This window comes from Daldinia decipiens, assembly GCF_022478715.1.
Source record: "Daldinia decipiens strain CBS 113046 unplaced genomic scaffold F4813scaffold_28, whole genome shotgun sequence".
NCBI lineage: Eukaryota > Fungi > Ascomycota > Sordariomycetes > Xylariales > Hypoxylaceae > Daldinia > Daldinia decipiens.
Window position 1 is genome coordinate 252,000 of NW_026054571.1, and position 24,833 is coordinate 276,832.

The following is a 24,833-nucleotide window of genomic DNA, read 5'->3' on the forward strand; positions in this document are numbered from 1 at the left end:
CTTCGGCGTAACATTGCGAGCCGGCGAGATCTGCCTATCTCAGCCAGCCCGCTGTACCTTTAGCACGAACAAAGCGATTCGTTAAACGTGCCAGGCAGAACCTGCCCCGTGACAGCTGCCGGAGGCCGCTAGAGATGCAACATGAAGCCCCATTCGCTACCAGCTAACGTCCGCTTCTGGTCACCTCCCTTCGGGAGTTCGATACACTCGAGTTATTGTGTGGCCAAATTCGCAAAGATAAATGGCCTCTGCGCTTGTGCTGTTACCATCTTAGGAATATCGTGCCTCGCATGCTTAATGCCTTGAGCCGATTTGAACCTATCAAGGCCACCCTGTCTAGTCGTCATCACTATCTTCGACCAGATCTTCCTGGTCGTTAAGTGCCAGCTGCACGAATTGGCGAACCCATGCTTCGTCTCTCGCATCTAGTTGGCCGTCTCCGCGGAGCACATCGCCCTCCCCCATCCTATTCTGGCCGTTGCGACCGTTGTTGTTCATTTGTTGGTTCTGCCCCTGAAGTCGATTCCGGTTGTTTTGCCGATTTACCCCGGGGCCTCTACCTCTACCTCTGGCTCTCCTATTTCCTCGGCCCCCTCGCAGACCCACGTTGAAGGCGTGGACTTCGCCATGGTTGTTTGGAATGCCGGGCTGACGACGTCGCACTATACCCTGAGCCGGCGGTACGTCGCCCTCGATTCGGAGCACAAGCGGTCCTTCACGGGCCACGGCGACTCTTCCATTAGGCTGGTCCCTTGGCAGTGGGCGTTGGCCGGGTCCTGGCCGCGGTTGTTGACGTTCTATCGCTACTGGCGCTTCGCCATCAGCCTCGTCAGGTTCGTTAACAATGCGCTGTTGAACAATTTCTACGTGCTGTCCATTTCGGTCAGGCACAGCGGCCACGTTTCTAACCTCATTCCCCTCGTGTCCGATCACAACTTCGCCGCCATCTAACTCCCATAGTCTCATGTAGCAGGCGCTTTTCACACCTGAGGGTTGAACGTTGTAGTGTTGATACTGTAATGCCTAGGGTTAGCCATTGCCATTCTCAAGTCTTAGGTACGATTCGAAGCCTAAGGCTAAACCCGAATCCTCAACTGTCGAATGCACTCTAAAGGGGCAAGTGAATATGTCCAACATGGAAATATCAGAATTCCACTCACCGGGTTAGAAGGGTCGAGCCAAGCAGAACAGAGGTAGCAGAAGTGTGTTTGGCATCTGAAGCAGCACATATGGTTGCAGCCTTGTGTTTTCTGACATGGAGCATCGCAGGTAGGACACGGGGTGGTGTACGTCTTCAGATACTCCAGCGACGCCTCCTCCTCCTCCGTGATCTCGTCCTTTCTTTTTTGCGGCATACAATATTTGAATTCGCCATGCCACGACTGTCGACATCGAGTACAGAAAGCGAATCCACAGTCCTCGCAGATAGCAATTAAATCTTGGGCCGACTCCTTCTTCTCCGTATCGTCCTCCGCGATGTCATCTATATCGGACTCGGACGGTTCGACGAATTCAAGCCCCTCGGGCTTCCTGTGCTTCTTTGATCGAGCCGCGCCTTGACACCACGGTCGAGGACAATATACAGTGTTCTTATCCGACTCGAGTTCATTTTTGTGTCTTAGCGTAACGTAGCGCATGACCATATCTCGCTCTAGAGGAATTTGTAAGAGCTCGCTAGGGCTGATGAAGGTCTTGGCTTTCTTTTTCCTAATAGAACCTTTAATAGCATCCTCCCGTTCCTTGGCACATTTTGGCTGGAGACATCGTATAGAAGCTATATCGCCTTCTATAATAGCATTGTTATAAAAAGCCTGTAAACATTGTACGCAAAAGACATGGCCACAGTCGAGCATCTTGTGGCAAGCGCTCCCCTTTTGAGGATCTGATCTCCAGTGTTAGTCGTGCGCATATGTAGTAAATCGCCTCCTTTTTGGTATTTACCTACCTAAACAGATATCGCAAATGAAAGTTTCCTTGTCAAAAGCCCTCTGCTTGGCTTTAATATCGTAGTCAAGGATCTCTATCTTGTGTTCTAACCCAATTCTTAAACGCCCATCATCGTCGACTAACCCAAAGACTGTTTCAGAAGACTGTTGTAAATTGTCGAGAAATGTAAATATGACCTGATCGCGTCCGATTTCTTCCCACAGTGTCACCACCTCGGTTTCGAGCTTGTGTAAGATATCCTCTGGCAGCCAAGGAGGCTCAATCGAAATATCGACTCGGGGTGGCTCTTCTAGGGGGTATTCACCCGGAAGTTGTATAACAACGTGCAACGACGGTAGATTTGACAAGGCGTGTGAATCTACGGCTGTGACCACTGGGATTTGGCCCTGCACTGGCTCGACCGAAGGCGCGCCTCCAGCGGCAGCTAGGAAGAATACAGTTACTGGATTTGCTAAGCTCACAGGCAGCTCGATTGATATCTTATAAGGGTCATTTTCGTCGACCTGTAATTCGGGATAGATGGATGCTATCGTAGATAGCTCAACTTGACGAATGTCTTCCTCCGCCATCTTGACTTATGGTTCACGTCACCGGTTCGCATAAAGGCGCATGTAGACGTGATTGTTTATGGACATCTCCATGGGTTTGTGTTTCTAATATAATATTTCCTCTCGTCGGCCGGGCAATGTGAGCATTCACCGCCACTGCACTCTCTTTGCAAGCTACTAAACTTAGTATCTGAATCTCAGACCTGAATATTATGCTCTAAGTGGTGCGTAAGACGTTTAGATTTAGAGGTCCCAAGAGAACATTAGAAAATAAAAAATAAAATAAAAAGTTAAATCTATCCTCTATATTAGGTATGGGCTAGGTCCTAGGTACTCAGGAACAAGAGACAAAATTAGGATCAGGGTTGAAAGTGGTGTCAATGTGAGAGACGGTATGAGTCGAACGGCGAAAAAGAGCAGTGGGGCAGAAAGATGTTAAAGGAAGCTTACAGCCGTTATCATAACCGCCTATCGATAATATGTATTGAAGGTGAGGGGCAAAAGAGCAGAAGGCGCAACTTTATTATGACGCCTAAGTATTACAACAGCAGCTACATAAGGTAGGCAACCTAACAAGCCTCTTAAGGTTAGGTAGGTATTGTACTTAACCTACCTAACCTACCTAACCTAGAGCTAGAGCTTAGGAGGTTTAGCGCACTTGTTATCTCCGCAGTGTGTACATTTCTGCCCGACTGGCTGGCAGCTGACCGCCTTTCGCTTTTGCTAATGACGAAACTGTCTTAGACCCTTGCTAGAACTGAGGTAGATCTTCTACCGTAACTTTTTATAACATCGTGAAAACACCACCTAAATGCTTAATTTGGTAGACTTAGGTAGTTAGCGTTGGACGTCAGACAGGCTAGTCTGGCACTGGAGCCCGACTCTTGATCTCCTATCAGACGGAAACGCCACTTCTATCATATTATATTTTAGTTATACTTCGTACAGATTTCTCGCTTTAATACTCATCCCCAAACTTATTGTGCGCTGAAAGCGATGCGTTGCTAAAATAATTCCAATTACTAGTCTGCCACTAATAGCTACCTCATACAAATTCGCCTCTTCCTTCAATATATCCGGCATGTCTGACGATCCAGTTCCCCTGGCATCTCTATCACTCACCCACGTCCACTATGTGAGCTCATATCCGTCTGCCGGGACCCCATCCCAAAGCTAACTAGAGTCTCCCAACTCTACAGGACCCCTCCGATCCTATATCCTACCTCTGCGCCTGGTTGGCCCTGATCCCCCAGGGACTATGCGTCATGTACGCGACGCTAATCTGGTCGACCCGCGAGATCGAAATAGCACTTCTGTTCGCGGGCCAGCTCGCCTGCGAGGCCCTCAACTTCGCGCTTAAGCGATTGATTAAGGAGGAGCGACCGCGCCGTATGAACGGGAAGGGCTACGGTATGCCGAGCAGCCACGCGCAATTTGTCGCGTACTTCGCCGTCTCGATAACCCTATTTCTACTACTTAGACACCAACCGCCGAGTCCCAGAGTCAGGAAGCGGAACCACACGCCGATGAGTCTGCTTGAGAGGACGGGATGGAGCGCGATTGGGCTGGGCATGGCGGCTGCGGTTGCGTGGAGCAGGGTATACCTAAACTACCATACCGAGAAACAGGTTCTAGTAGGCACTGCCGCCGGGGTGGTGAGCGCTGTGGGTTGGTTCGTTATTACGACTATAATACGGCGGTCTGGCTGGTTAGCATGGGCATTGGACACGCCTATAGCCAAGTTCTTCCGCGTCAGGGATCTCGTTGTGGAAGAAGATCTATGCCAGGCCGGCTGGGAGAAATGGGATGATAAAAAAACAGCACAAAAAGCAAAGCGAAAACATAAGTAAACTTCTCATAGTAGCCTAAGGTTAAATTACATGTAGTTAAAAGTTCACACTACTTTGGCGAGCGGCCATGGCGAAAATGAAGGTCATCTCAAGCAATCTCGAAAGGTCTACATCGAAGGAGTAAGCAGTATCCCAGGTGCTACGAATGGGGGTTGATGCCATTTCAATTTGTAATATACTATACTCTAGTCTCGGGGTAACTCCTGAAATGCCAACTAGCTACAGTATATTCAAACAACTACATTTAATCAAGATGTCATCACAACATCCATATCACTACCATTCTCCACCAATTTCATGCTATTTAAGCTGGGCGCGAGACTATCCATTTCCTGCAGGGTATATTCCACCAGATAGCTCTCCTCAACCAGCTCTTCCATACGTTTATAATGTCTCTCGGTATAGACCTTGAGCGCGTTCAGGACCTCCTTCACACTCTTCTGGCCCCGGGCTCCTTTAATGGATAAATTGGAGAAGCGCGACGCTGGGTAACTCTTTATGAGCGCCCAGAGAATTCGCTGGGTCATCGGTGCTGTCCGAGCGTTGGTATTCCAGTCTCTCAGCCTTAGCAGAAGCAAGAATAGCTGGTCGTCTGAAAGAGACGCTAGCACTTCGTCGACTGCCTTTAGGCCTGAAAGACTCTCGGGATCCGCCGTCTTCGAATTAACTACTCGTTCGAAAAGGCTCTGAAGCTTACGAGGGTGGTTGAGTTGAAGCGCCATCGTGATTGCCTCGCGGTAGGCTCCCACGTATTCGTAATTTTCAAGTTCCTGTTCTTGCTCAATACGCTTCAGAGCTGCTTCATTGGAAGCAGTCTGCGTCTCGCTCGAAGTATCCTTCCAAAACGTTACAGTTGAGTCACCGCTACCGGAGACAATCATATTCGACTCGGGATGCACCGCGAGAGCCCAGACTCGATCCTCATGGTTATCCAATGTGCATTCGTTCTCGCCGTTATTGACGTCCCATACTTTCACCAACCCGTCTCCTCCAGCACTGGCGCATAGTATAGGCTTTTTACTACGTTCTTCGTTTGGAGGGATGTTAAGCCATACTACTTTGAGGACCGTATTCGAATGCCCCTCGAATGTTCTCAAGCATGTATAATCTGTAAGATTCCAGAGTTTGACAGTCTTATCACCACTTCCCGTGAGTATTACACCTTTCCCAGCAACTGATCCTTGCTCGCCCTGGAGCATGGGTGTGCTAGGGGGGGCGAAACTGACAGACCAAACACCTCGCCGATGGCCTCGGAGGATGCCTTGCACTTCTCCCTCTTCTATTGACCATACTTTCACGGTTTTGTCCTGGGAGGCCGAGGCAAATAAGCGTGATGCATGATTCATGTCGATAGCATTGATATCCTTGTCGTGAGCCTTTCGTGTATAAGCAGCTCTAATGGTCGTTTTTGCGCCCTGTTGGGGCTCTTTAGGTACCTCCCAGCGTTTTATAGTTTGATCCGACGATCCCGTGATTAGGAACGAAGGTGGGTGACTTAATGGGTCAGCATATGCCTTTGAACCTTCTACCGGTCGACTTCGAGGTAATGCCACGGCCCCGACAGATTCGGCATGTCCTGGAAATGTTGCCCAGCAGATATAAGAATTATTAGCCGGGTCTACTCGCCACAGCTTCGCGGTGTTATCTTTAGCGCCCGTAGCGACCCAGTGTCCAGACCAGTCAGCATCAAGCGATATGATGATGTCTTCATGACCCTTAAGAAGGGCAATATCCTGCCCAAAATACTCAGAAGACACTATAGCTTTTGACCCAGGCCTTGGCCCAGTTACTGAAACTATCCGGATGTCTTCGGAGTTCGTTGCCAAAGCCATTGCAGAATGGTCCCGAAGTAGATACCGTAAGTCTATGATATCGTCGTGGGTGCCTGAAATTCGACGAACCGGTTCCGGAGGCGGGAGTTGAGATTGCTTGTGGACATCGGAGGGAATATCATATAGAGATAGAGTGTGATCGACCTGGACACAGACTACGAATGGGAACTCTGGCCTATAAACAGCTCCTACAAAAGCTTCAACCTCGGACTTGGGCGCTTGTTCTTTTGTGAGTTCACGACCGGTTTCTGTGTCCCAAAAGCGTAAGCACCCGTTCGACCCAGCAGTATAGGTGAGTTGGCCATCCCCAATAAAACCAGCTGCCTCGACGAGTTCGAAACATGGAACGACCCTCCGCACTTTCCAAGACTTTGTATCCCACCATCTGATCGTTTTGTCTCTACCGGCAGTCACCAGCACGTTTTGAGAGGGAGAATAATCCAGGCCTTGGACATCCGAAACGTGCGAGTCGAGGTTCGCTACAACACTCCTCTTATGTAAATCCCATATACGGACTTTTCCATCTTGACTTCCCGAGGCCAGTCGGAATTTCGCCGTGGAACTCGTGTCATTTCTATCATCTTCAGTTACACCTTTTGGTTTTCCCTTTCCTCCCCTTTCCTTTGTGTCGTTTTCCGGGGCGCTTGGCGAGCCTGCGGCAAATTCGAAAAAGTAAAGGGCAGATACAAGCACGCTCGGCCCTCGAAAAGTATGTGTGACATAACCGCCATTTATATCCCAGACTTTAATAGAACCATCGGTTCCTCCAGTTGCTAAGAGGGTGCTAGTTCTATCGACGGCGAGAACAACGACGGGAGTCGCGTGAGGTTTGAGCGTTCGTACCAATTGAGGTTCTATCGAGTCTCTTGAGGACTTTAGGGCATATATCCGCATGGATAACGAACGGGAGCATATGATGAGGTGGGACCCCGAAGGAGTCACTGTATTACAATGAGCTATGGTGCGCTTGGTTTTGACGGATGTTCACATCACTTACAAGTTAAGGTAGATATTAATTCTCCATCCTATAAGATAGATGTCAGTGTAGATCCAATTAGTAATAGCCACTCAATCACCAAACACTGACCCCTTCCACTGTTGTGATATGTTTTCCTGTCTTGATGTCGGTCAAGACTGCATCCTCACCAAGGGTTGTTGCGAGGATTCGTGCGCCATTCTCCAATGCGACAGCGCCACCTGTAAAAATGGGCCGAATTACTTCACTGGCCTCGAAGGTAGTCTTAAACGGCGCCTTATTCGCCATTTCGGAACTGCGCAAATATATAAATAAGTTGCAAAAGCCTATTCTTTCTTTGCTGGTGGTATGTTCAGGAATTTTTTATGACGGCGATGGATATCGATAAGAATTTCTTAATGTACCTAACCTGCAAGTACCTTAGGTAATCTGCCCCTAGCACCGTAGCTGCTGCTAGCAGGTCCATATTGTATTGTATTGTACATGTAGGTACGTACTAGCCTTAGGTAGGTACCTAAGTAGTACATCTTAGTCAACCTATGCTTCCCCAATGTTAACATTACATTAGTTAGGTAGGTACCTAAGGTACAATAAGAACATTCCACAACTTCATCAACTCCAATCTCATGTCTTTCCTCAAAACTTAAAAGATTTCTTATTAAATCTCAGATTCATCTAAAACGAAATCCTCTCCATATGCACCGAACGAACTGCATTTCATAATGGGACGACTTGAGCCCTTAACGTCCCTAGCACTAGTATGTACTCAAATCTAATCTCAATCCTATTATCACGACGAGGAGCTCATGAATTTATAGGGTAGATCTCCTTACGATGAAGTCGTTCCAGGGGAAGGAGAGCAAGATCCTCATGAGCCTGAAAAGCAATACGACGGGACGGGTCGTATTGTGAATCTCCGAACAAAGAGGATCATTAAGGATATTATTCGCGCCCACAATGAGGTAATGCTGGTCATAGGAGTCGCCGAACCTGAGAATAACGGCGTTAGCCCAGCCGACATAGAAATTACAAGGCAGTATCACGAGTATGAGAGTGACACAGGACGAACGCTATATCAAGCTGGTACAACTCTTGGTATATTAGGCACCTGGGGTGTTCTCAATATCCGACGACGTATTCTGGTAAGTTAAGATATAACTACCCCTATTATAAAGGCGAGTTTTCTCTATACCCCCTAACATTCTAATAGGTGTATAAAAGACACGCAGATGTCTCGTTCTTTCGTATGATACAGACGGAACGCAGTAACCATTCCATTCTACAGTTATGCTTTGCAGGCTATCCGTGCCACCTGGTCATGCATGGATTGCGGTTGACTTCCAGGTACATGAAGGCATTTACGACCAGAGGCAAAAACCCTTGGTAAGTTTGGTACCTTGGTTATCCATGATGAAGGCTGATGTTTCCTAGGCTTCATGGCGCCATCGAATATGTTCGATTTCATTTACACCTATTCCTTACAATGCAACGTTTGGATTTGGTACCCGCATCTCAGCTGCTTCCCGGCCCCAAGTTTTTCATACCCTTCTCTAGCTCTTCTCCATTAGTTGCACCACCTCCGCTTGAATCATTTAGCATCTCGAGCGTCTCTAGGTGGGTCGGTCAGTTGATTATGGGCCTGGCACCTTACGCTACATTTTATGTTTGTGGTTTTCTTTGGCAGTCGGCATGCGCTACATGTAGGCTATACATACGAAGGCGTCTACCACGTCCTTTAAATTTCCATATGAACAGTCGAGGTCCGGGTTCCACTAGCGCAACTCAGAGGCAAGCCGTTCCGGAATCGCCGACTTTGGGAGCAGCTGATAGGGATGCTAGATCTCAGAACTTAGAAGCTGATGCTGCGACTTCGCTAGCTCTAGATGTCCAATCCAATGGTGAAGCAGTTCCGGTCGGCTCAATCAGGCGACAAAGCACATTTTCAAGCCGGGGCGGGGAAGATTACGGGACCGACGAAGAAGACTCTGAGATGGTCAATCCCACGCTGATTAGCTTTGACGTGGATACCAGCGAATCTACGGAACCGCCTACTGGAGTCTGGTCAGCGGAGCTACGACCGAGTCTTCCAGGAGACTCTCGTCAACAGCCCAAAGAAACACCTCGCTATATCGTAAACCCCCTTACCAAGCTGCCTAGCTCATTTGCAGCAGACATACTTGCCAATTTCATTACAAACATATTTTTCCTGCCTATTGATATATATGCATTCCCGATTGCTGCACGGGCGCTTGCACGTAGGAGAGGCCTCCCTTACGAGGGTATGAATATTGGAGGCGGCGTGACTTGGAGTGGAATCTTCAATATCCTACAGCTGGATGTGATCAAGCTGCTCATCTCTGGCGAGGTTTGGGCTTTCACTACTATAGTTTCGCAGTGGTTACATGTTACCGAGGAAGAGTGGAAGGAAATACGCAAGGAAGAAGACCAAGAATGAGCAGACCTCCATGTAGGGTTCACCTAGCGAATCTGAGATTCCCATCTGCTACGCATACAACTGGTACATAACCAGCACCAAATTCGGCAATGAATTCAATGATCATTGATGTTCTAACCGCGGCTAAGATCATGTTGTGGCGCCTGTACTATATGGGCGGTTAGATAAGAACACGCATTTTGTTGATTAAGCGGTTGCCATACCTATATTATAAGGGGTAAGGCGGGAACTAGGTGCACTATCGTCATTCCGCACATAATTGTATACGATGTTTATCCAAGCGGACTGCTACGGTAGCACTTCGTAGAGTGCGGTATTACGCAACGATGGATCTCAAATAACCGCGGCACCTAAATCCATCGCAAAATATAATGTACCGTGAAGCCCTTTAGCCATCTTCGATGGATATCAAGCTTTATGCAGATCAATCCCCAACAAAATTAATTTAAATACTAGGTTGTCTCCAACCTTGTGCCCACCTATGCGAAGATGAGAATTTATTTACAGAAAAACAAGCCCCAGGCCGAGGAATATCACGGCTTCATACTGGAGAGAGATGCAGCAGCCCAAACACCGTTACCTTAACCCACTAAGCAACAAACAATGCTTTTTGCCCCCCTTTCCTGGCATCCTACCCCGACGTGAAGATGAGTGGATGTCGGCCCATATTTATACGTTCCAAGGGGCTCTCCGGAACATCTGCAACGTCTCCGCGGGCGGCCCGAGCCCCATATAGTTACGCCTGGAGCTACCGGTATTCCTTCTCTTATTTGCGAGCCGGTTTCATTCGTGATCGCGGGACGCCTCCTACATAGGTGATCTCACAAAGCGACGTCGATCCTGACGATGTAACGAAACGGCGATTACTGAGCTCCGGCTGTTCCGGTGGCGGCTCCTTTTCCCCCATTGCATAACCGGACCAAAGTCGATCACAGCTGAGGGATCTGAGTCATTTCCTTGCTTATTCCCGGTTGGAGATATGCAGGACCCGGTAATGGCTCGGTATTCCGCTTTTTTCCTTAACGCGCCGAGTCTCGGCCTGTGAGAACACGCCGGCGGGGTCTCTTCGGGAATAGCGGAGTCTGGTTTATGTTGGTATATATTACATTAAGTCTTTGGTATTATGCAAGCGATATTCATTAAGGGCTCGAGCGCATTCAACCGTAATGGTAGGTATGAAGTTTCTAGGTTACTTATGTCTATCAACCTTGTAATGACCCCGCTATAACTCACCCCACCATCAACTTCACATCAACTTCACGATTTCTTTTTCTAATTATAACTATATAATACATGTTACAACTTGTGTTTCCCCAGATTTGGGCGTTTATGTGACATATCGGTTCAGAGGCGAATTGCAAGAAACCCAGCCTTGGCATGATTATTAAAAGGTTAAGTTCGGTTCTTATTGGTGCCGTTGTTGTGGTTGGCACTGGCGGCTTGCTAGTACGTAATCTATGTAGCAACGCCTAGGTTAGGTCAATTATAGATATCTAGTCTAAGTCTTCCCTTGAACCTTCGAGCAATTGTTGGCGATCAGAAGTGACTAAATCAATAATACCGATTTTAAAAATATATAACGGAAGATGTGTTGCTTCTAAGACAACAAAGCAAAGTTTTCAAGGTCTAGATGCTCCAAAGACTATTGCAATCCAGCGGGAGGTGGTGTGATTTCCTGGATGTTTGGATCGTGCTGAGAAGGATTATATGCGGGATACCAATTTAAGGCATCCTTTGGTATCATGACAATTCTGGGAAGGATAAGAATTCAATTGTAGATATAATAATCTGCCAATTTCTTGGACAAGCGATAAGCATGCTTTGAAGAGTCTTGAGCATATATACGTAACTAGTTATTGGATCGGGCGAGAGGGTGACTTTCACATGAATCTTGCGGGGCCCCAGAGTCCAGGCCAACGAACCCAGACCCTTGGATGTTGGCAAATGAAGACGTGAGCTCGACTAGAGCGTTCTTGGGATTAGCTTCAACCCCATCGCCATGCGATGCGGAGTAATCTAACCTTAGACAGCTACTGTAGATCACCCCATGATTTTGATGTGCTCCTAAGATGAAATGGCAATTGCTCCGATCGCTGGGTCTTGGCCGATTATAGTTTTGGTTTGAGGAGAGGATCACAAGAGTATAGAGATGAAAACACTATAACTACGGGCAAATTCTAACTTAGATAGGTAGCTAAGGATTAGCATAACTATATTCAACCTCTCTTAACAAAGGATCACATGAAGTTGGAGAGTTGGAGAGTTCCTATCGCCCACGGCCTTCTTCGCATTTAAAAATATATGGTTAGTATTGTTAAATAATACCTGGAACAGGGATTCCAAAGCTGCTAGCGGATAGACTAGACGTGTATAGTCATAAAGGACTAAACACGAGACGAGACTAGGTTACTATATTTTCCGGATCATCGTGCTAGCCGTTTATATAAGCCGTCCAGTCTACCGGTGTATCAACCATGTGGTAGCCAAGTATACAGCTATTACTCACATCCATGATCTAGCCCGGAGGCCTAGAGCTTGGCACCGGACACGTGGAGAGGAATAAGATCTCGATCTGTTGCCTAGTTTTCCTCTGTCCTTTGTCATGACAAGTGTATATATAGTAAAGATTCGTTGGTATTCTTTCAAGTATCAGATTATGCCGTCAATGCTATACCTAGTCAAAAATGTTGAAAGAAAAAAGCCTTTAGTCCGACTAGTGACAGGACAAAGCGGAACGGCGTGGGGCTGAGTAAGAGCGGTGGAGACCTCCGGAGAACCTAGTCCTGATATGCATCCGCTTAGTATGCACCAAGGTGGAGAACTTGCAGGGTTACGTAATGTGAGGTTAATGGTGACAGTGAAGGATCGGAGTACGTAGGTACATACCTAGGTACCATAGTATTGTTGTACCGCGCGTGGCCCTTCAGCCCGCTTTTCCCCTAAGATGCAGGTGTTAATTCACTGGGGAGATATTTGACCCGCTTTCGCAGTTACATTTGATGCCGACTGTTAAGTCTTTGATTGGAAGCTACATTTTAGGTACGAAGTTACCCTCGATAAGGTACTGGAACTCCGGCTTTTGGTTAGGTACCTGGGTACATATGCTTGGTTGTGTCACCCTGTCACAACAAATCCAAAGACAGATCGTGACCTTATAGAAATTTCATCCTTGATACGTCACATTCCTACCACATTCATTTTATTACAGTACATCATATTGTCTTTTAACTACTTATATTGTAGAACACATGTCTCAATCTACAAAGGAATTTGCGATAAAGTATAAAAAATAAAAAATAAAAAATAAAAATACCGTTATTCGGATTTCCAATTCGTCTCCGAACACGGCTGACGGTTATTTGGATATTTTCGTTATTTTCTAGAAATTATAGAAATTCGACCGATTTCTCCCGCTAGTTGAAGCCGAAACTGGAGCCCCATCTGCCAAAGACGCATGGCGGATGCTTAAATGCTAACATTTTCTAATGAATACAATCTCATAGGACACAAGGCCCACATGGCTTAGGGTTGGCCGCATGCATCGATGATGACAGAACAAAAGAGTTTAGTGTGTCATGTAGGTACTTATGTATGTACACCGCGACGGTGACGGGGTCGACACCGATCATACCCCTGAAATCCTATGCTAGGTAAAGTCTCTTACTATCCCGGTATTTACCGCTCAGGTTCTGCATATTGTTACAATTCGAATGACACCTATTTGCGCTTGCGGCTTGCATTTTGCATTTTGCATACTGCAAACTTACGGAATGCATGCGCACAATCATCTTCCATGACGGACGGTCTTATATCGGATAGCCCTAGGACCACACGGATCATTGGTAGGCCGGGCGAACGGCCTTCGATCGTGTCTGTTTCCTATGTCGTACATGCCCAGGTCTTCATTATTGACAGGGGTGCCTCTTCCAGATGCCAATTGGATAAATATTATCCCTTTTCTCGAATTCGATTACGATTGTGATATGTGTTATGGATCTGTTCTTTACACTCTCGCAAGTGCTCGATCAGCTTTCCTGGTAACTTATATTAATGTTGAAATCTGTATTCAGGTCGCTTACATAAACGTACTGATCATTTCGTTAACTATTACCCAATGTTATTGCCCAATATGTAGAAAGCTAGCAACGATATCTCACCTTGATGGACATCAATTCCATAGAAATACCTTCCTCTCTTCCGTTAAGCTGACTCGCGGTTGTGATCAGCTAAGCCGCCTTCAGACCAGGAAACCAAGCAACGTGATGCAATCAATAACTGCAGAGAACCAGCGACTTGGTATTATTATAGTGTGTATCCGTGATTGGCTGCTCCGCAGATTCCAAGACAGACTGCCTCACGCCAATTAGACGTGGGCGTGGAGCTTTTTTACGATCATGATCCTGAAGGCCAAGGCTGGGGTTTTACGGAAAAGAATCGGAAAAGAAATCAACTCCCCAGACTCCATACGGTAAGATTGCCCATAGCTAGCTGGCTGTTAGGTACCGTAAATGTATTATACTGGGTTATGATGTAGGTATTGCTTAGTCTGGTAGTCAACAAATCACATTTCTCCTATTGAGCCAGGCTATTGCTGTTTAGAGGAATTGTAGAGGTCACAAGGATGACGAGGCTACGCCTTACCAATTGCTTCAGATGTGGGCATGTGAGAAGGCCGTTTTATCCTTCTAACGTTAGTCTCACGAAAGCGTTCCTTGCCGAAGCCAATGATAGGAGACGCACGCGAACACTTATTATGGAGATCGCAAAGCTAGGTTTTCACCAGGATTGTTATGCAGGATATTAGACCCCGAGTTACGATTATGAGCCCCCATCGGGAATCTAGTGGAGCGGCGACTTTTCCCAGAGAGGCATTCATTTATGGCCGGTGGTAATCTGGTATTATGTAGCTCTCGTGGTAACAATGGAATATACATACATAATACCATGAATCCCCCCCACCAATATCCACCTCCACACAATCCCGTCCTATCCACCCGTCCTTTCTTTCTCCTTGTTAATTCTAAAACTCCTAAACCCTAAAACTTCTTCTCATGCTGTCGAGAATCCTGGAGTCTCGTCTACTAGTCGTCGTTCGGTGTGGAAGTCAGAGGCGGGAGAGAGAATCCTCTCCCCCGTAGTCTCGTCGACGCAAATATCGACTATTGGATTCGACTTACAGCTTATACTTACAAACACCGTTTACCTCGTGACCTAGACATTCCAATACGTCTTCGTACCTTTTTTGCACCGAAACTTGTCTAAGACATCTAGGATAACTTGGGTCTTTCGGGAAACAGTTTCTTTTACAATTTCCCGTTACCAGCAACAACTACAAATTTTCGTCTCGTTGGAAAAGGATTCTACAAGATGGCGATAGGAAATATACTCCCGGTCCGTTCACCCGAACAACAAGCCGACGAATCGGTAAACATCGCCATGACCGACTGTCCCTCGCCGGTGCCGGAAGACAAGGAAACTTCATCAGACTCGAATTCACAGTCAAAAAAGCGATCTGCGTCGACTTCAGAGCCCAATGGCTCGGCTAAGATCACTAAGCGGAGAGCGGCGAGGGCCTGCATCAGCTGTAGGAGCCGAAAAGTCAGGTGTGATGTGGTCGAAGGGGCTCCATGCGGTAATTGCAGATGGGACAACGTCGAATGCGTCGTACAGGAGAGTCGTCGTAGGAGGTGAGTTATCATTTTTCACCCCCTATCTCGTGAATTTACAAATTCATGTTTTAATTCATGTTATTGGTATCTTATTATTCGATCCCAATTGCGTCATTCTCCAAATACTGGTTTTTTTTTGTTGTTTTCAGCTCCAAAAAAAAATCTCCAAAACCCACGTTTCTACTTTTCTACTTTGGTGCGGCGAAGCTTACAAACCCTGTCATTTTGTGTACTACAGAAAGAACCTTTTTCATTCGACTTCATCAACCGCCTCTCATAGCAGCGTTGCCCCGCAGGCTGCCGAGGCACAGTTAAGAGCGAAGCCCGCAAATCCGGTCGCAATCGCTTCGGCCGCGGTTCCGTTGCATCCCCCTAGCGAAGCAGCTCAATCTTCAACGTCTAGCAATGATGTAACTACTTCAGGGGGAACCTTGGATAGTGGCTTGGAGAGTCACGTTCCCCATTTGCTATGTAAGTCATGATTGTGGGACCCCGGATTTTCACATGCAAATATGCATCAACCTATCAGCAAGGCGTCAAGCCTTGTGGGACGCAGTAAGCATCCCTCTAGTCGATCACGAGGACTAACATGTGCTTTAGATCAACGATCAGGTTTACGGCCTGACCCTGTATTGCTATCTACCCTCCAGGCTAGCAATACTGGATCAAGGTACCCCAGTATCTGGCCGAATCCAAACACGTGTCAGAATTCGAGCTCGGCTGCCGGTACGGGGGCCTCAAGGACCGCACAGTTCCTCAGCTCCCTCGAGGAGCCCGATGCGTCCTCGCAATTGCCTGCCTTCATCCGGCCTCTTCCGGCCAAGATAGCCCCTGAAGATGTGACCTACCTTCACACTAAGGGGGCTCTCACACTCCCCAGCCTTAGTCTTCAGAATGCTTTGCTTGCCTCATACGTCGAGTATGTTCATCCCTTCATGCCTCTCGTGGAGCTGCATGATTTTCTGGGTATGATCAATGCTCGAGACGGTCTATATGGCCAGATCAGCTTGTTCCTGTACCAGTCTGCCATGTTCGCAGCAACTGCCTTTGTTGATGTGAAGTATCTGAAGGATGCGGGCTATACTAGTAGGAAGGCTGCTCGGAGAGAGTTCTTCTACAAAGCTAGGGTAAGACTTATTATTCATGATCATCTATACATTTATTAACATATCCAGCTTCTATACGACTTCGATTACGAGAGCGATCGTCTCATCCTCGTGCAGGGACTTTTACTAATGACATATTGGTATGAGACGCCGGACGACCAAAAGGACACATGGCATTGGATGGGAGTTGCAATCTCGCTAGCACACACTATCGGTCTGCATCGAAACCCGGCTAACACTAACATGACACCAAGGAAACAGAAATTATGGAAAAGAATATGGTGGTCGTGTTTTATGCGAGATAGGTTGATTGCCCTCGGTATGCGACGACCGACACGGATAAAGGATGAAGACTTCGACGTTCCGATGTTAGATGAACACGACTTCGAGATCGAGCCGCTCGCCGACGAAGTTCAAATCATCGGTCCCGAGTGTACGCTACTGCGTGATGTTATGATGCAACGAGAACTCGCCTTGATGTGCATTGCGAAAGCAAAGCTCTGTCTTTGTATTAGCCATATGTTGAAAGCACAGTACTCTGTTCTTATCAGGGACAAGTCGAGGGCAGAGAACACCACCAACAGCACGATGATGTTATTCCCTAACAAGCAGCTTGACAATGTGGAGGGTGTTAATTCATGTGACTTGGAGCTCATCGCGTGGGTACAATCACTTCCGGTCTGCTGCCAGTATAGACCCCTATCAGCGTTAGACCTGAAGAACGGTCGCGCAACGGTCGCTGTACAGCGTAACCTCTTACACATGGTGTATTATACGACGATATCGGCTCTTCACCGACCACAGTTCCTCCCGTCTTCCCCGACGCATGCACCCCAGACGTCAGCTCAAGTTCAAGAGATCTCCCGGACTAGGGTTCGCGAAGCTGCAGCTCAAATCACGCGCATGGTTACCGATCTGCATACCCTGCGGCTTGAGAAGTATCTTCCGACTACCGGTGTCACTGTGATTCTTCCTGCTATGATCATTCACTTGTTAGAAATGAAGAATCCGCTACCACAACCTCGCGATGTTGCCATGCGAGGTTTCAAGCAGTGTATGAAGGTTATGGAAAAGCTACGCGACATTTATTCAGCCGCGGACTATGCAGTCGCGTTTCTGGATGCCGCGTTACGAAAGGCAGCTATTGATTTGCAAGTAGCGCAGAATCAAGCCTACGCAAACGGTGTTATGGGGACTACCAATGTTAAGACACCCTTGGCGCAATTCACTACTCCGGCTACCGCGTCGGTAATCGAGAATATGACCACGCCTCCACCAGAAAACGCACCATATGCGACGGCGCAGGAGGCTAGTCTATTCACGAAACCTGCGCCTCAACCGTTCGTGCCACCTACAGATCTGATCACCACCGCAGTCCACTCGCCCCCACATACCGAGAAGGACGTGCTCACACCCAGCGCGAGCGGATCCTCGGATGGACACGCTGCGACTATGGACATAGAAATGGATTTCGACAGCTTGGACAACCACGACGAATTCGACTGGAACGCGCTTACGGGCACTAACATCGACTTCGACCAGTGGCTACAGTTCCCCGGCGAAGGCATGGGCAATACGCGGGCAGGCGGTGCAATGGGCGCCGGCCTAGTCACGATGAGCGATATCGACGGCTCGGCAAATTTCAACCTCGGCTTCGAGAGTGCCGTGCAAGGCGTCGTTTCATAAGGACGTAGCTAACGAACGCGATGAATATTTGACACCTTGAGTCGTGGTGACGGACGGCGAAAGGCTTGCTTTAGGTAACTCACTCGTTGAGTTATTGGCGTTACGGGATTTCTACATATCGTCTTGCTATATAGGTAGATATGGACATGCATAGGTAATTCCATGGAACGGGCGTTGGACAGGTACGTGGGGGGTCAAAATTTCTACCTGGTTTTTAGGAGAGCTGTATATAGTGAGGGTTTACTGTTCCTCGTTGTTTTTTTTTTTTTTTTTTTTTTCGGTTTCTATACCCGTGATGAGTATAGAATTGATGGGAGTGGAGGAAGAGTGAGTTCACTCGTGATAGACTTGGAGGAGGATTCGATATAATGACTAGTTGAATGAATATATTGACATGTCTTCTATAAATAAATTGGCCTAGCTTGCGGTGTGGCTCTTAGATGGACAAGGTAGCTGCTGCACATCATCTTTTCCCTGCAGCGAAATGCTACGAGATCCGAGTATGATATTCAAGATGGTATCGCGTAGTTTGACGTACATAGATATTCTGTGCATATGTACAATACCTAATGTATAGTAATGTATAGAGTTGAGTATGGTTAATAGTATAACTACGCGTATTTCTATTAGTTACATACATGAAGAAAAGTAGTTAATCGTAAATATCTAACCTACCTAGATTAGGTACCTAATAGGCTATGAAAAAGGCCTCGCCATGTAGGTAGGTAGGTAGGTACCTAATCAATATTGTAAAGAGGTATATACTAACTACGTACGTACTGTGTGATCTTCTATTCGATAAGGAAATTATCTGGGACATGTCTCGGCGTACCTCATTTCAAGTTAGACAAGGGTAGGTAACAAGCAAGTCGCTTTTTTCAAATGAGTTTAATGAGAGTTTTAGCGCTTAAGAAGCTAAAAGAAGCTAATAATGGTTGCCCAGCGGCTCGTCGTTTCCACATTTTGTATTTGATAGCCAAGAAGTACCTGGATGTGGTTGCCCACATGAAACTCGTCCAATTAGCATTGAGCTCTACTTCCCGCCTTGCCGCTGTACTTCCGCGAAGTTGTAATTCTTTCGCAATTCAACTCCCAAGCTTCTTGTATCCTAACTTTGTCCTACATTATACAGCCCAATTCCTTTCATTCGCTTCTGTCTTTTTTTATGCTTTTCCTTTTCACCTAGTTAAATCGTCCATTAGGTCATTGTTTTCACTTCCTTGTTATTTGTATTAAACTACTTAAAAGTAAATGTGCATTGCTGCATCACTGCGTAATCCCGCCGCTCCTTTGAACACGTCGCATACCCACCTGTCGCGCATATCACCAATAGCTATCGGCCCAACTTAAGTCTATCTCTGAGACCAATCCACCTTAGCTACGTTGCTTGATATTTCCTGCGGGCAGCCGAAGAAGCTGAGACTTCCCTTTCGAAAACCTGCCGGCTCTCTGGAATCGCAGTGACCGGTCCAGGCGTTTCCCCTACTTCGTGTTACCAACAGGAACCTGTGGGAAGGCGGCAAGACGAACAAGGTCTTTAGCTGTAAAACTCTGGAGGAAGAAGGAGATGAAAGTTTACAGACGACAAACTCAATTACCAGCTTCCCCCGTCATGGAGGACCGAATTTAACTTTTCCGCATCTACGCCTATCCGTATCGACAGGTCATATTTGAGCTGGAAATGCCGGTTCGAAAAGTTGTACCGCGCACAGAATCCCGGATACTAACCCACAGCAATTAGACATGGCTGACCAGCGAGTATTTACGCCTTCCGGCTCACGGGGCGCCGTTCGACGACACTTTCGCTCGAGCTCCCAGTCGCAGTCCCAGTCGCCAACCCACAATTCGCTTCGTCCCAATGATGACTTGCTTTCCCAGCTTACACCCCTCGCGGCAGTCGATGCCCTTCAGTCTCCCACAGGAGCTTTAAAACAATGTATGGACAGAGCCTCGGCATCCGAGCAAGCCTTTGCGATGAGAACCGCGACTGCCTCCCAGAAGATACGCGAGTGGTACGATGAGCTCTCTAGCTGGCCTTGGCCTAATGACAGCTCTTCCGCCGGTTTTAAGATGCCGTCTGGTAAGAGACAAGACCCGTCCGACCCGAAGACGCCAGGAGATGATTCCAACGACGAGTTGGCGGAATCTGGCTTGCTTTTTGACGGAGGTTACCTCGGTAGTCTACCTGCCGCCGATGTAGACCGATACGAGAAACGGGTCGAAAAGATACGACGGGATTTAGACGAGTTAGATCTGGAGGAGATTAAGAATCAAGTTTTACATAATCATATCATGCCGCTTTCACGACCTGGCACTCCTCTGTTCGAAGGCGACCGCTCTCTCACGTCCACTCTCATGTTCTCGAAGATGGAAGATTTGACTGCGGTTGTTACCGCAATCACCATACAGGCCTTGCCTTGCCTATCCAGACTATCAAGACTGTTGAACATGTGGGCCGTGCGGTTTGTCGTCCTGCGGAAAGTGCCGTCGTTGCATTTTATGATGGCGGATGCTAAGATGGCATTGCGTTCTGGCTGGAGCGCCATCGAGTCGGCCGAGTCGGGTCCTCCAAGTTCGACCGGGCACGATAACTTAAAAAAGAAGCCCCGGCGACTTTCTAGAAACGAGTTTGAGATTATAAAGGGCGTCATACAAAAAAAGATAATGAAACCAGGCCAAGTCCTAGACTCCATGCTTGATTCTCTAGAAGGATCAACAGATACCTTACCGGATGAGTGGCTGGACCGCATGGAAACAATTGAAAAAGATTATGCTTCATGGGAAACAACTGCTGAACGAAAAGTTCGGGAGAACGAGGCACCTGGCTCATTTAAAGGATCTCCAGCGCACGGGTCTCGTATGGGGCCGGAAACTCCCCGACCGAAGATCAAAGTCCATGGCCCAAGTCCAACTAGGCTAGAGGAATCTGATGTCAGTCAGTTTGCCTCGCCTCCGATGCCGTTTGATCCCTCTCCGGCAATTAGGCCTGGACGAAGGCCGAGCTTACCCAACCCCGAGCCATCGAGAAGAAGATCTACGATTTCTTCCCGAAAGGACGGTGGGGTGAGACTCTTGACCGAGGAACGAAGTAAAATCATCCGGAGGTCGGCTTCACAAACCTTTGATCCATCAAGACATGTAGCATCTCGGCGTGATATCGACTCGGGAAGTATTGTCAGGGGGCAGAGCTTCAGTTACGACGGTCCTCACGACAGACGGCCTCCAAAGATCGCAACGGCCAAGTCGACCGGTGCGCTGCCCAATACTGCACGTTTTCCTCTGGGCAGACAACCTCGGGGTCAGGCACAAGATAAATTTAAAAATAGGCAGGGAGCAGGGAGCAGCCAGACTAGTCCTGTGCTAGGTGAAGTTAATCGCAACATCATTCGCAGCCATTCCCAGGAACCCAACAAGCCCAATGCAACTACCGGGGGTGGAGCAACTTTACTCGATGACGATGATCTTGAATTCTTGGAGCCTTCGGTTCTAGAGGCAGTGGATGAGGAACGAGAAGAGCCCGATTTGCCCCCAGCTCGGTTCGAAGAACGGAAGGGCAGCATGGGGTCTGTCGCTTCTACTGTCATCCGTGGTTCCCCTAGCGGGGGCGTCTTTCTAGGTCACTCTGATAATGGATCCTTCAGAGAGGGATCAATGGAGCCGGATCTACCACGTTTACCGGACCCTGATGAGCCATTCTCGAGTGATGGTATGAGTCCACCTAGCTCACCACCCTTGCGGTACAAGACTCGGTCTACCTCTGTTACTTTTAAGGATGTTCCTGAGGTCGCTCACTTGCCACAAGTTAGTAGCACTCCACCCCGGAGCCCTATCGAGTCATCTGGAATCATAGATGGTGATGGCTCGTTTGAATACGATAGCCAGTCCGGTAGTCCGGGCCGTATGAGCACATTCAGCTCTCTCAGCGAGGACGAACACCTTCAGCAACAGATTAGCGATCTCCTCCAGTCTATCCCGGCTAAGATCCGTCTTAAGAGGACACCCGGCGTCAATCTGAATCCACCCGACTTTCAGTACCCCTCACGGCCTAAACCCAAAAGCTCGGATGGTACACGTCGAAGCAACTCGGGACTATCCTCACGTGGCGAAACTCCATCCTTCTTCTCTCGTAGTGGAACTCCTTCGTTCATGTTAACTCCAGCGAGAGAGCCTCGCCCAAGGTCAAAAAGCAGCCAAGGAATTAGAGTCTACCACTTGTCGCGATCCACCGGCGAGCCTCCGCTCAAGCTACTAGTCCGCAGTGTCGGGGAGAACGGGGAGAGAGTTATGGTTCGAATTGGTGGCGGCTGGGCTGACTTGGGCGAATACCTTCGGGAGTACGCATTGCATCATGGCTCGCGATCTAGAGGCGAAGGGAAGGTAGATATCAAGGATCTACCAACTGCGCCCCCTGCCACAGGGTCAAGTCCAGCAAGCCGACCGAGTTCTTCTATGGGTTCTCCGGTTTCACCCCTTGCAATCCGCAAAACTAGAAGGAGCGTGGGTTCCGAAGGGGCCCCATTGAAATTCCCTAATACACCATTCGCTAGTCTTCCAAATGATGCAGAAACACCAGCTTCAGACATACCAAATAGGTCGCGCTCTTCGTCGCATATGGAATGGGATGAGGAGGATAGCGCTCTGGGCCTGGCGGGTCCGAAAGGGAGACGCGTAGATATGAGTGATGAAAGCCGAGCTTGGGTCGAGAGTGTGAAGGAGAAGGTCCGCATCGCTAGTAACGATCGCATACCGCCTCCAGAGCAACGAATAGACACGAAGTTCGGCGAGATGGGCAAAGTCGGGGGTACTAAACGGTTGTTCAGGAAGCACTAGGGATATCTCTACGACCCGTAACGTACTTTGATCTCAAAAGGAGTTGCGTTAGGGGAGTAAATTAGGGAGTTGGAATTGCTCTGGGGAAGGGGAACAGGAGAGGAATAGGAATATTCCGTGAGAATAAACCCGGGAATGAGGATTCGGTTCGGTTAGCATTCCAGGCCGGTGTTCAACGGTTCTTGTGAGCAGGCGGCCCTGCGGTTCGGGCCGCCACTGCTGTGCATAGGTATTCATACACACATATAAGTTTCATTTTGTTATCAAGCATTTATCCATTGCTGAACCAATACCCCCTCTTTTCTCGACAATCATTTAGCACTCGTAAGAGTGTTAGGACATTCGTCCGTTTACAGACAGCACTTTAAATGCGTAAAAGCAAGTAAATACTACATCCATATTGAATATTTTGACTGCCTATATACGTGAGGTTTATTTATATCGTGATGATATTACTTTTTCCATAGAACAAGCAGAAGTGCAGCTCATGTCTCAATATCTTACGGGCTTGAGCGAAACCCTGATGTGAGGCTCAACTACTAACCAGTGTAGGTTCCATCGCCATTTACGGATCAGATTACCAATTAGTTAAACCTAGACTTACTAATTAAGACAGCTTTTCATCTCTATTACACGTAGGGCAAATACTTAGCATTAATAATGCATTCCTAAGGTTACCTACCCCCCAAAGCACCCCCTAATAACATCCCACCCACGCCGCCGTCATATTTGCCTACCTGTCGTGCCCACGTCGAGAAATCTCGAAGCTAGGAATGACCTTCTTCGACCGGGCGTACGACGCGGTACGGGGCTAGGGGAAATACTTTGCGAGTACCGCCCTGTGACATTGCGGCGGGCGGCCCTACGCTTCCTGGCTACTTGCATATGCTTCTCGAGTTGCTCTCGCACGAGGGATCTGGGCCGCCTTTTTTTTTTAAGCGATTCGGGTACTGTTGGGCGGTTTGGACTAAGACATTCTAGACCGGCTCGGACTTGGCGTGGGCCTAGGACTGGGGAGATGGGCTGCGTGGTCTTCGTAAAGCGCGATGGATTCTCCGGGTATTGGCTACTGCGGAAGTTCGGGGGGGGGGGGGGGGGGGTGGACTGGGGTGTCTGGGGACGTCTACTGATGTGTCTATAGGTACCTTATCTAGGTAGGTAGGTAACTTGTCTTCAACATGGCGTAGCTTGTTGAAGGCAACGTTCGACTGACCGACTACAAGACTTCGGACGGTTCTGGCTTGGTCTGCTCAGGAAGGGATCCCTCGACAAGACAAGTAACATGCGTCCATCTAGTGTAATGCGATGATGATAATCTTGTCATTTGCCTTGTGCCCAAGTTCCACGTCTCGCCCCCCTAGAACCTGACCTGGTTCGTCCGTATGACAACCCCGAACGTCAATGCAACAGCAACAGCAACAACAACCAACGCCCTATATCTTGTACCGCGCGAAGCGGCCGTATACATTTGTAGGGTATGTGCGATGCATCGAGACTCGTCTGTAGCGGACCGTGCCGTTTTGCCACGGCAAAGCCCAAGCCCAAGCCGTCCTACGGCAAGCTGCCACGCGATTGCGGTATTGTGGGGAGATTTTGCTCGACAGCCTACCGCTCATGGCCAGCTTCGGGTTGATAAACGATCTCGCCTCCACTTCGGTTTCGCTTCTCGGCCCGGGGATAGGCTGCCCGTGGGGATCGAAGTGCTGGGGGCCGGACGGTTGCAGATTCCGTTATCGGGTCGGGCCTGCGCATTCGATGGCTTGGTGATAAGTATGGGGTTTGCATATCTACGGTAAATCTGTTATAAGACCTCGTTTGTCGTCATCGCGATCACGGGAGACGCCGTATTCCTTACGATATCTACAGGTGATTTGCTCAAGCTCATGTCAATCGACTGCGCTGGTGCTACTGTCTACGTGTAGCCGAGGATAGCT

At 48.2% G+C, this 24,833-nt stretch overlaps 6 protein-coding genes across 6 annotated transcripts; 4 read left to right on the forward strand and 2 right to left on the reverse strand.

Annotated features, from left to right (window-relative positions):
* Positions 1–321: 321 nt before the first annotated feature.
* F4813DRAFT_157536 (RWD-domain-containing protein) lies at positions 322–2,672 on the reverse strand. The gene is made up of 3 exons (XM_049239036.1): positions 1,946–2,672; positions 1,161–1,882; positions 322–1,014 (listed from the first exon to the last, which is right to left on the reverse strand). Exons 1-3 carry the CDS (start codon positions 2,514–2,516, stop codon positions 337–339), a joined length of 1,971 nt encoding a protein of 656 aa, XP_049097611.1. The 5' UTR covers positions 2,517–2,672; the 3' UTR covers positions 322–336.
* Positions 2,673–3,576: 904 nt separating this feature from the next.
* Positions 3,577–4,345, forward strand: F4813DRAFT_381932 (PAP2-domain-containing protein; the record flags this gene model as incomplete). Its single annotated transcript, XM_049245732.1, has 2 exons — positions 3,577–3,630; positions 3,695–4,345. 2 exons carry the CDS (start codon positions 3,577–3,579, stop codon positions 4,343–4,345), a joined length of 705 nt encoding a protein of 234 aa, XP_049097612.1.
* A 124-nt stretch (positions 4,346–4,469) lies between these two features.
* Positions 4,470–7,500, reverse strand: F4813DRAFT_157563 (U3 small nucleolar RNA-associated protein). The gene is made up of 3 exons (XM_049239037.1): positions 7,265–7,500; positions 7,175–7,202; positions 4,470–7,118 (listed from the first exon to the last, which is right to left on the reverse strand). Exons 1-3 carry the CDS (start codon positions 7,439–7,441, stop codon positions 4,594–4,596), a joined length of 2,730 nt encoding a protein of 909 aa, XP_049097613.1. The 5' UTR covers positions 7,442–7,500; the 3' UTR covers positions 4,470–4,593.
* A 278-nt stretch (positions 7,501–7,778) lies between these two features.
* On the forward strand, positions 7,779–9,886 carry F4813DRAFT_157585 (uncharacterized protein). The gene is made up of 4 exons (XM_049239038.1): positions 7,779–7,911; positions 7,972–8,295; positions 8,364–8,536; positions 8,585–9,886. Exons 1-4 carry the CDS (start codon positions 7,876–7,878, stop codon positions 9,606–9,608), a joined length of 1,557 nt encoding a protein of 518 aa, XP_049097614.1. The 5' UTR covers positions 7,779–7,875; the 3' UTR covers positions 9,609–9,886.
* A 4,347-nt stretch (positions 9,887–14,233) lies between these two features.
* F4813DRAFT_366779 (transcription factor CTF1) lies at positions 14,234–18,481 on the forward strand. The gene is made up of 4 exons (XM_049244077.1): positions 14,234–15,295; positions 15,516–15,748; positions 15,878–16,404; positions 16,453–18,481. The coding sequence occupies exons 1-4, from the start codon at positions 14,976–14,978 to the stop codon at positions 18,067–18,069; spliced, it is 2,697 nt and encodes an 898-aa protein (XP_049097615.1). The 5' UTR covers positions 14,234–14,975; the 3' UTR covers positions 18,070–18,481.
* A 597-nt stretch (positions 18,482–19,078) lies between these two features.
* F4813DRAFT_366780 (uncharacterized protein) lies at positions 19,079–23,321 on the forward strand. The gene has a single exon (XM_049244078.1). It carries the CDS (start codon positions 19,813–19,815, stop codon positions 22,897–22,899), a length of 3,087 nt encoding a protein of 1,028 aa, XP_049097616.1. The 5' UTR covers positions 19,079–19,812; the 3' UTR covers positions 22,900–23,321.
* Positions 23,322–24,833: the final 1,512 nt, after the last annotated feature.

Coding starts and splice junctions, on each gene's coding strand:
- F4813DRAFT_157536 (XM_049239036.1), bottom strand. CDS start 2,516: ATGGCGGAGGAAGACATTCGTCAAGTTGAGCTATCTACGATAGCATCC. Junction 1,883..1,945: donor CATTTGCGATATCTGTTTAG/GTAGGTAAATAC, acceptor ACTGGAGATCAG/ATCCTCAAAAGGGGAGCGCT. Junction 1,015..1,160: donor GGCTCGACCCTTCTAACCCG/GTGAGTGGAATT, acceptor TAGGCATTACAG/TATCAACACTACAACGTTCA.
- F4813DRAFT_157563 (XM_049239037.1), bottom strand. CDS start 7,441: ATGGCGAATAAGGCGCCGTTTAAGACTACCTTCGAGGCCAGTGAAGTA. Junction 7,203..7,264: donor ATATCACAACAGTGGAAGGG/GTCAGTGTTTGG, acceptor TCTATCTTATAG/GATGGAGAATTAATATCTAC. Junction 7,119..7,174: donor ATTAATATCTACCTTAACTT/GTAAGTGATGTG, acceptor ATTGTAATACAG/TGACTCCTTCGGGGTCCCAC.
- F4813DRAFT_157585 (XM_049239038.1), top strand. CDS start 7,876: ATGGGACGACTTGAGCCCTTAACGTCCCTAGCACTA. Junction 7,912..7,971: donor CCTTAACGTCCCTAGCACTA/GTATGTACTCAA, acceptor ATGAATTTATAG/GGTAGATCTCCTTACGATGA. Junction 8,296..8,363: donor ATATCCGACGACGTATTCTG/GTAAGTTAAGAT, acceptor ACATTCTAATAG/GTGTATAAAAGACACGCAGA.
- F4813DRAFT_366779 (XM_049244077.1), top strand. CDS start 14,976: ATGGCGATAGGAAATATACTCCCGGTCCGTTCACCCGAACAACAAGCC. Junction 15,296..15,515: donor CAGGAGAGTCGTCGTAGGAG/GTGAGTTATCAT, acceptor TGTGTACTACAG/AAAGAACCTTTTTCATTCGA. Junction 16,405..16,452: donor AGTTCTTCTACAAAGCTAGG/GTAAGACTTATT, acceptor TAACATATCCAG/CTTCTATACGACTTCGATTA.
- F4813DRAFT_366780 (XM_049244078.1), top strand. CDS start 19,813: ATGGCTGACCAGCGAGTATTTACGCCTTCCGGCTCACGGGGCGCCGTT.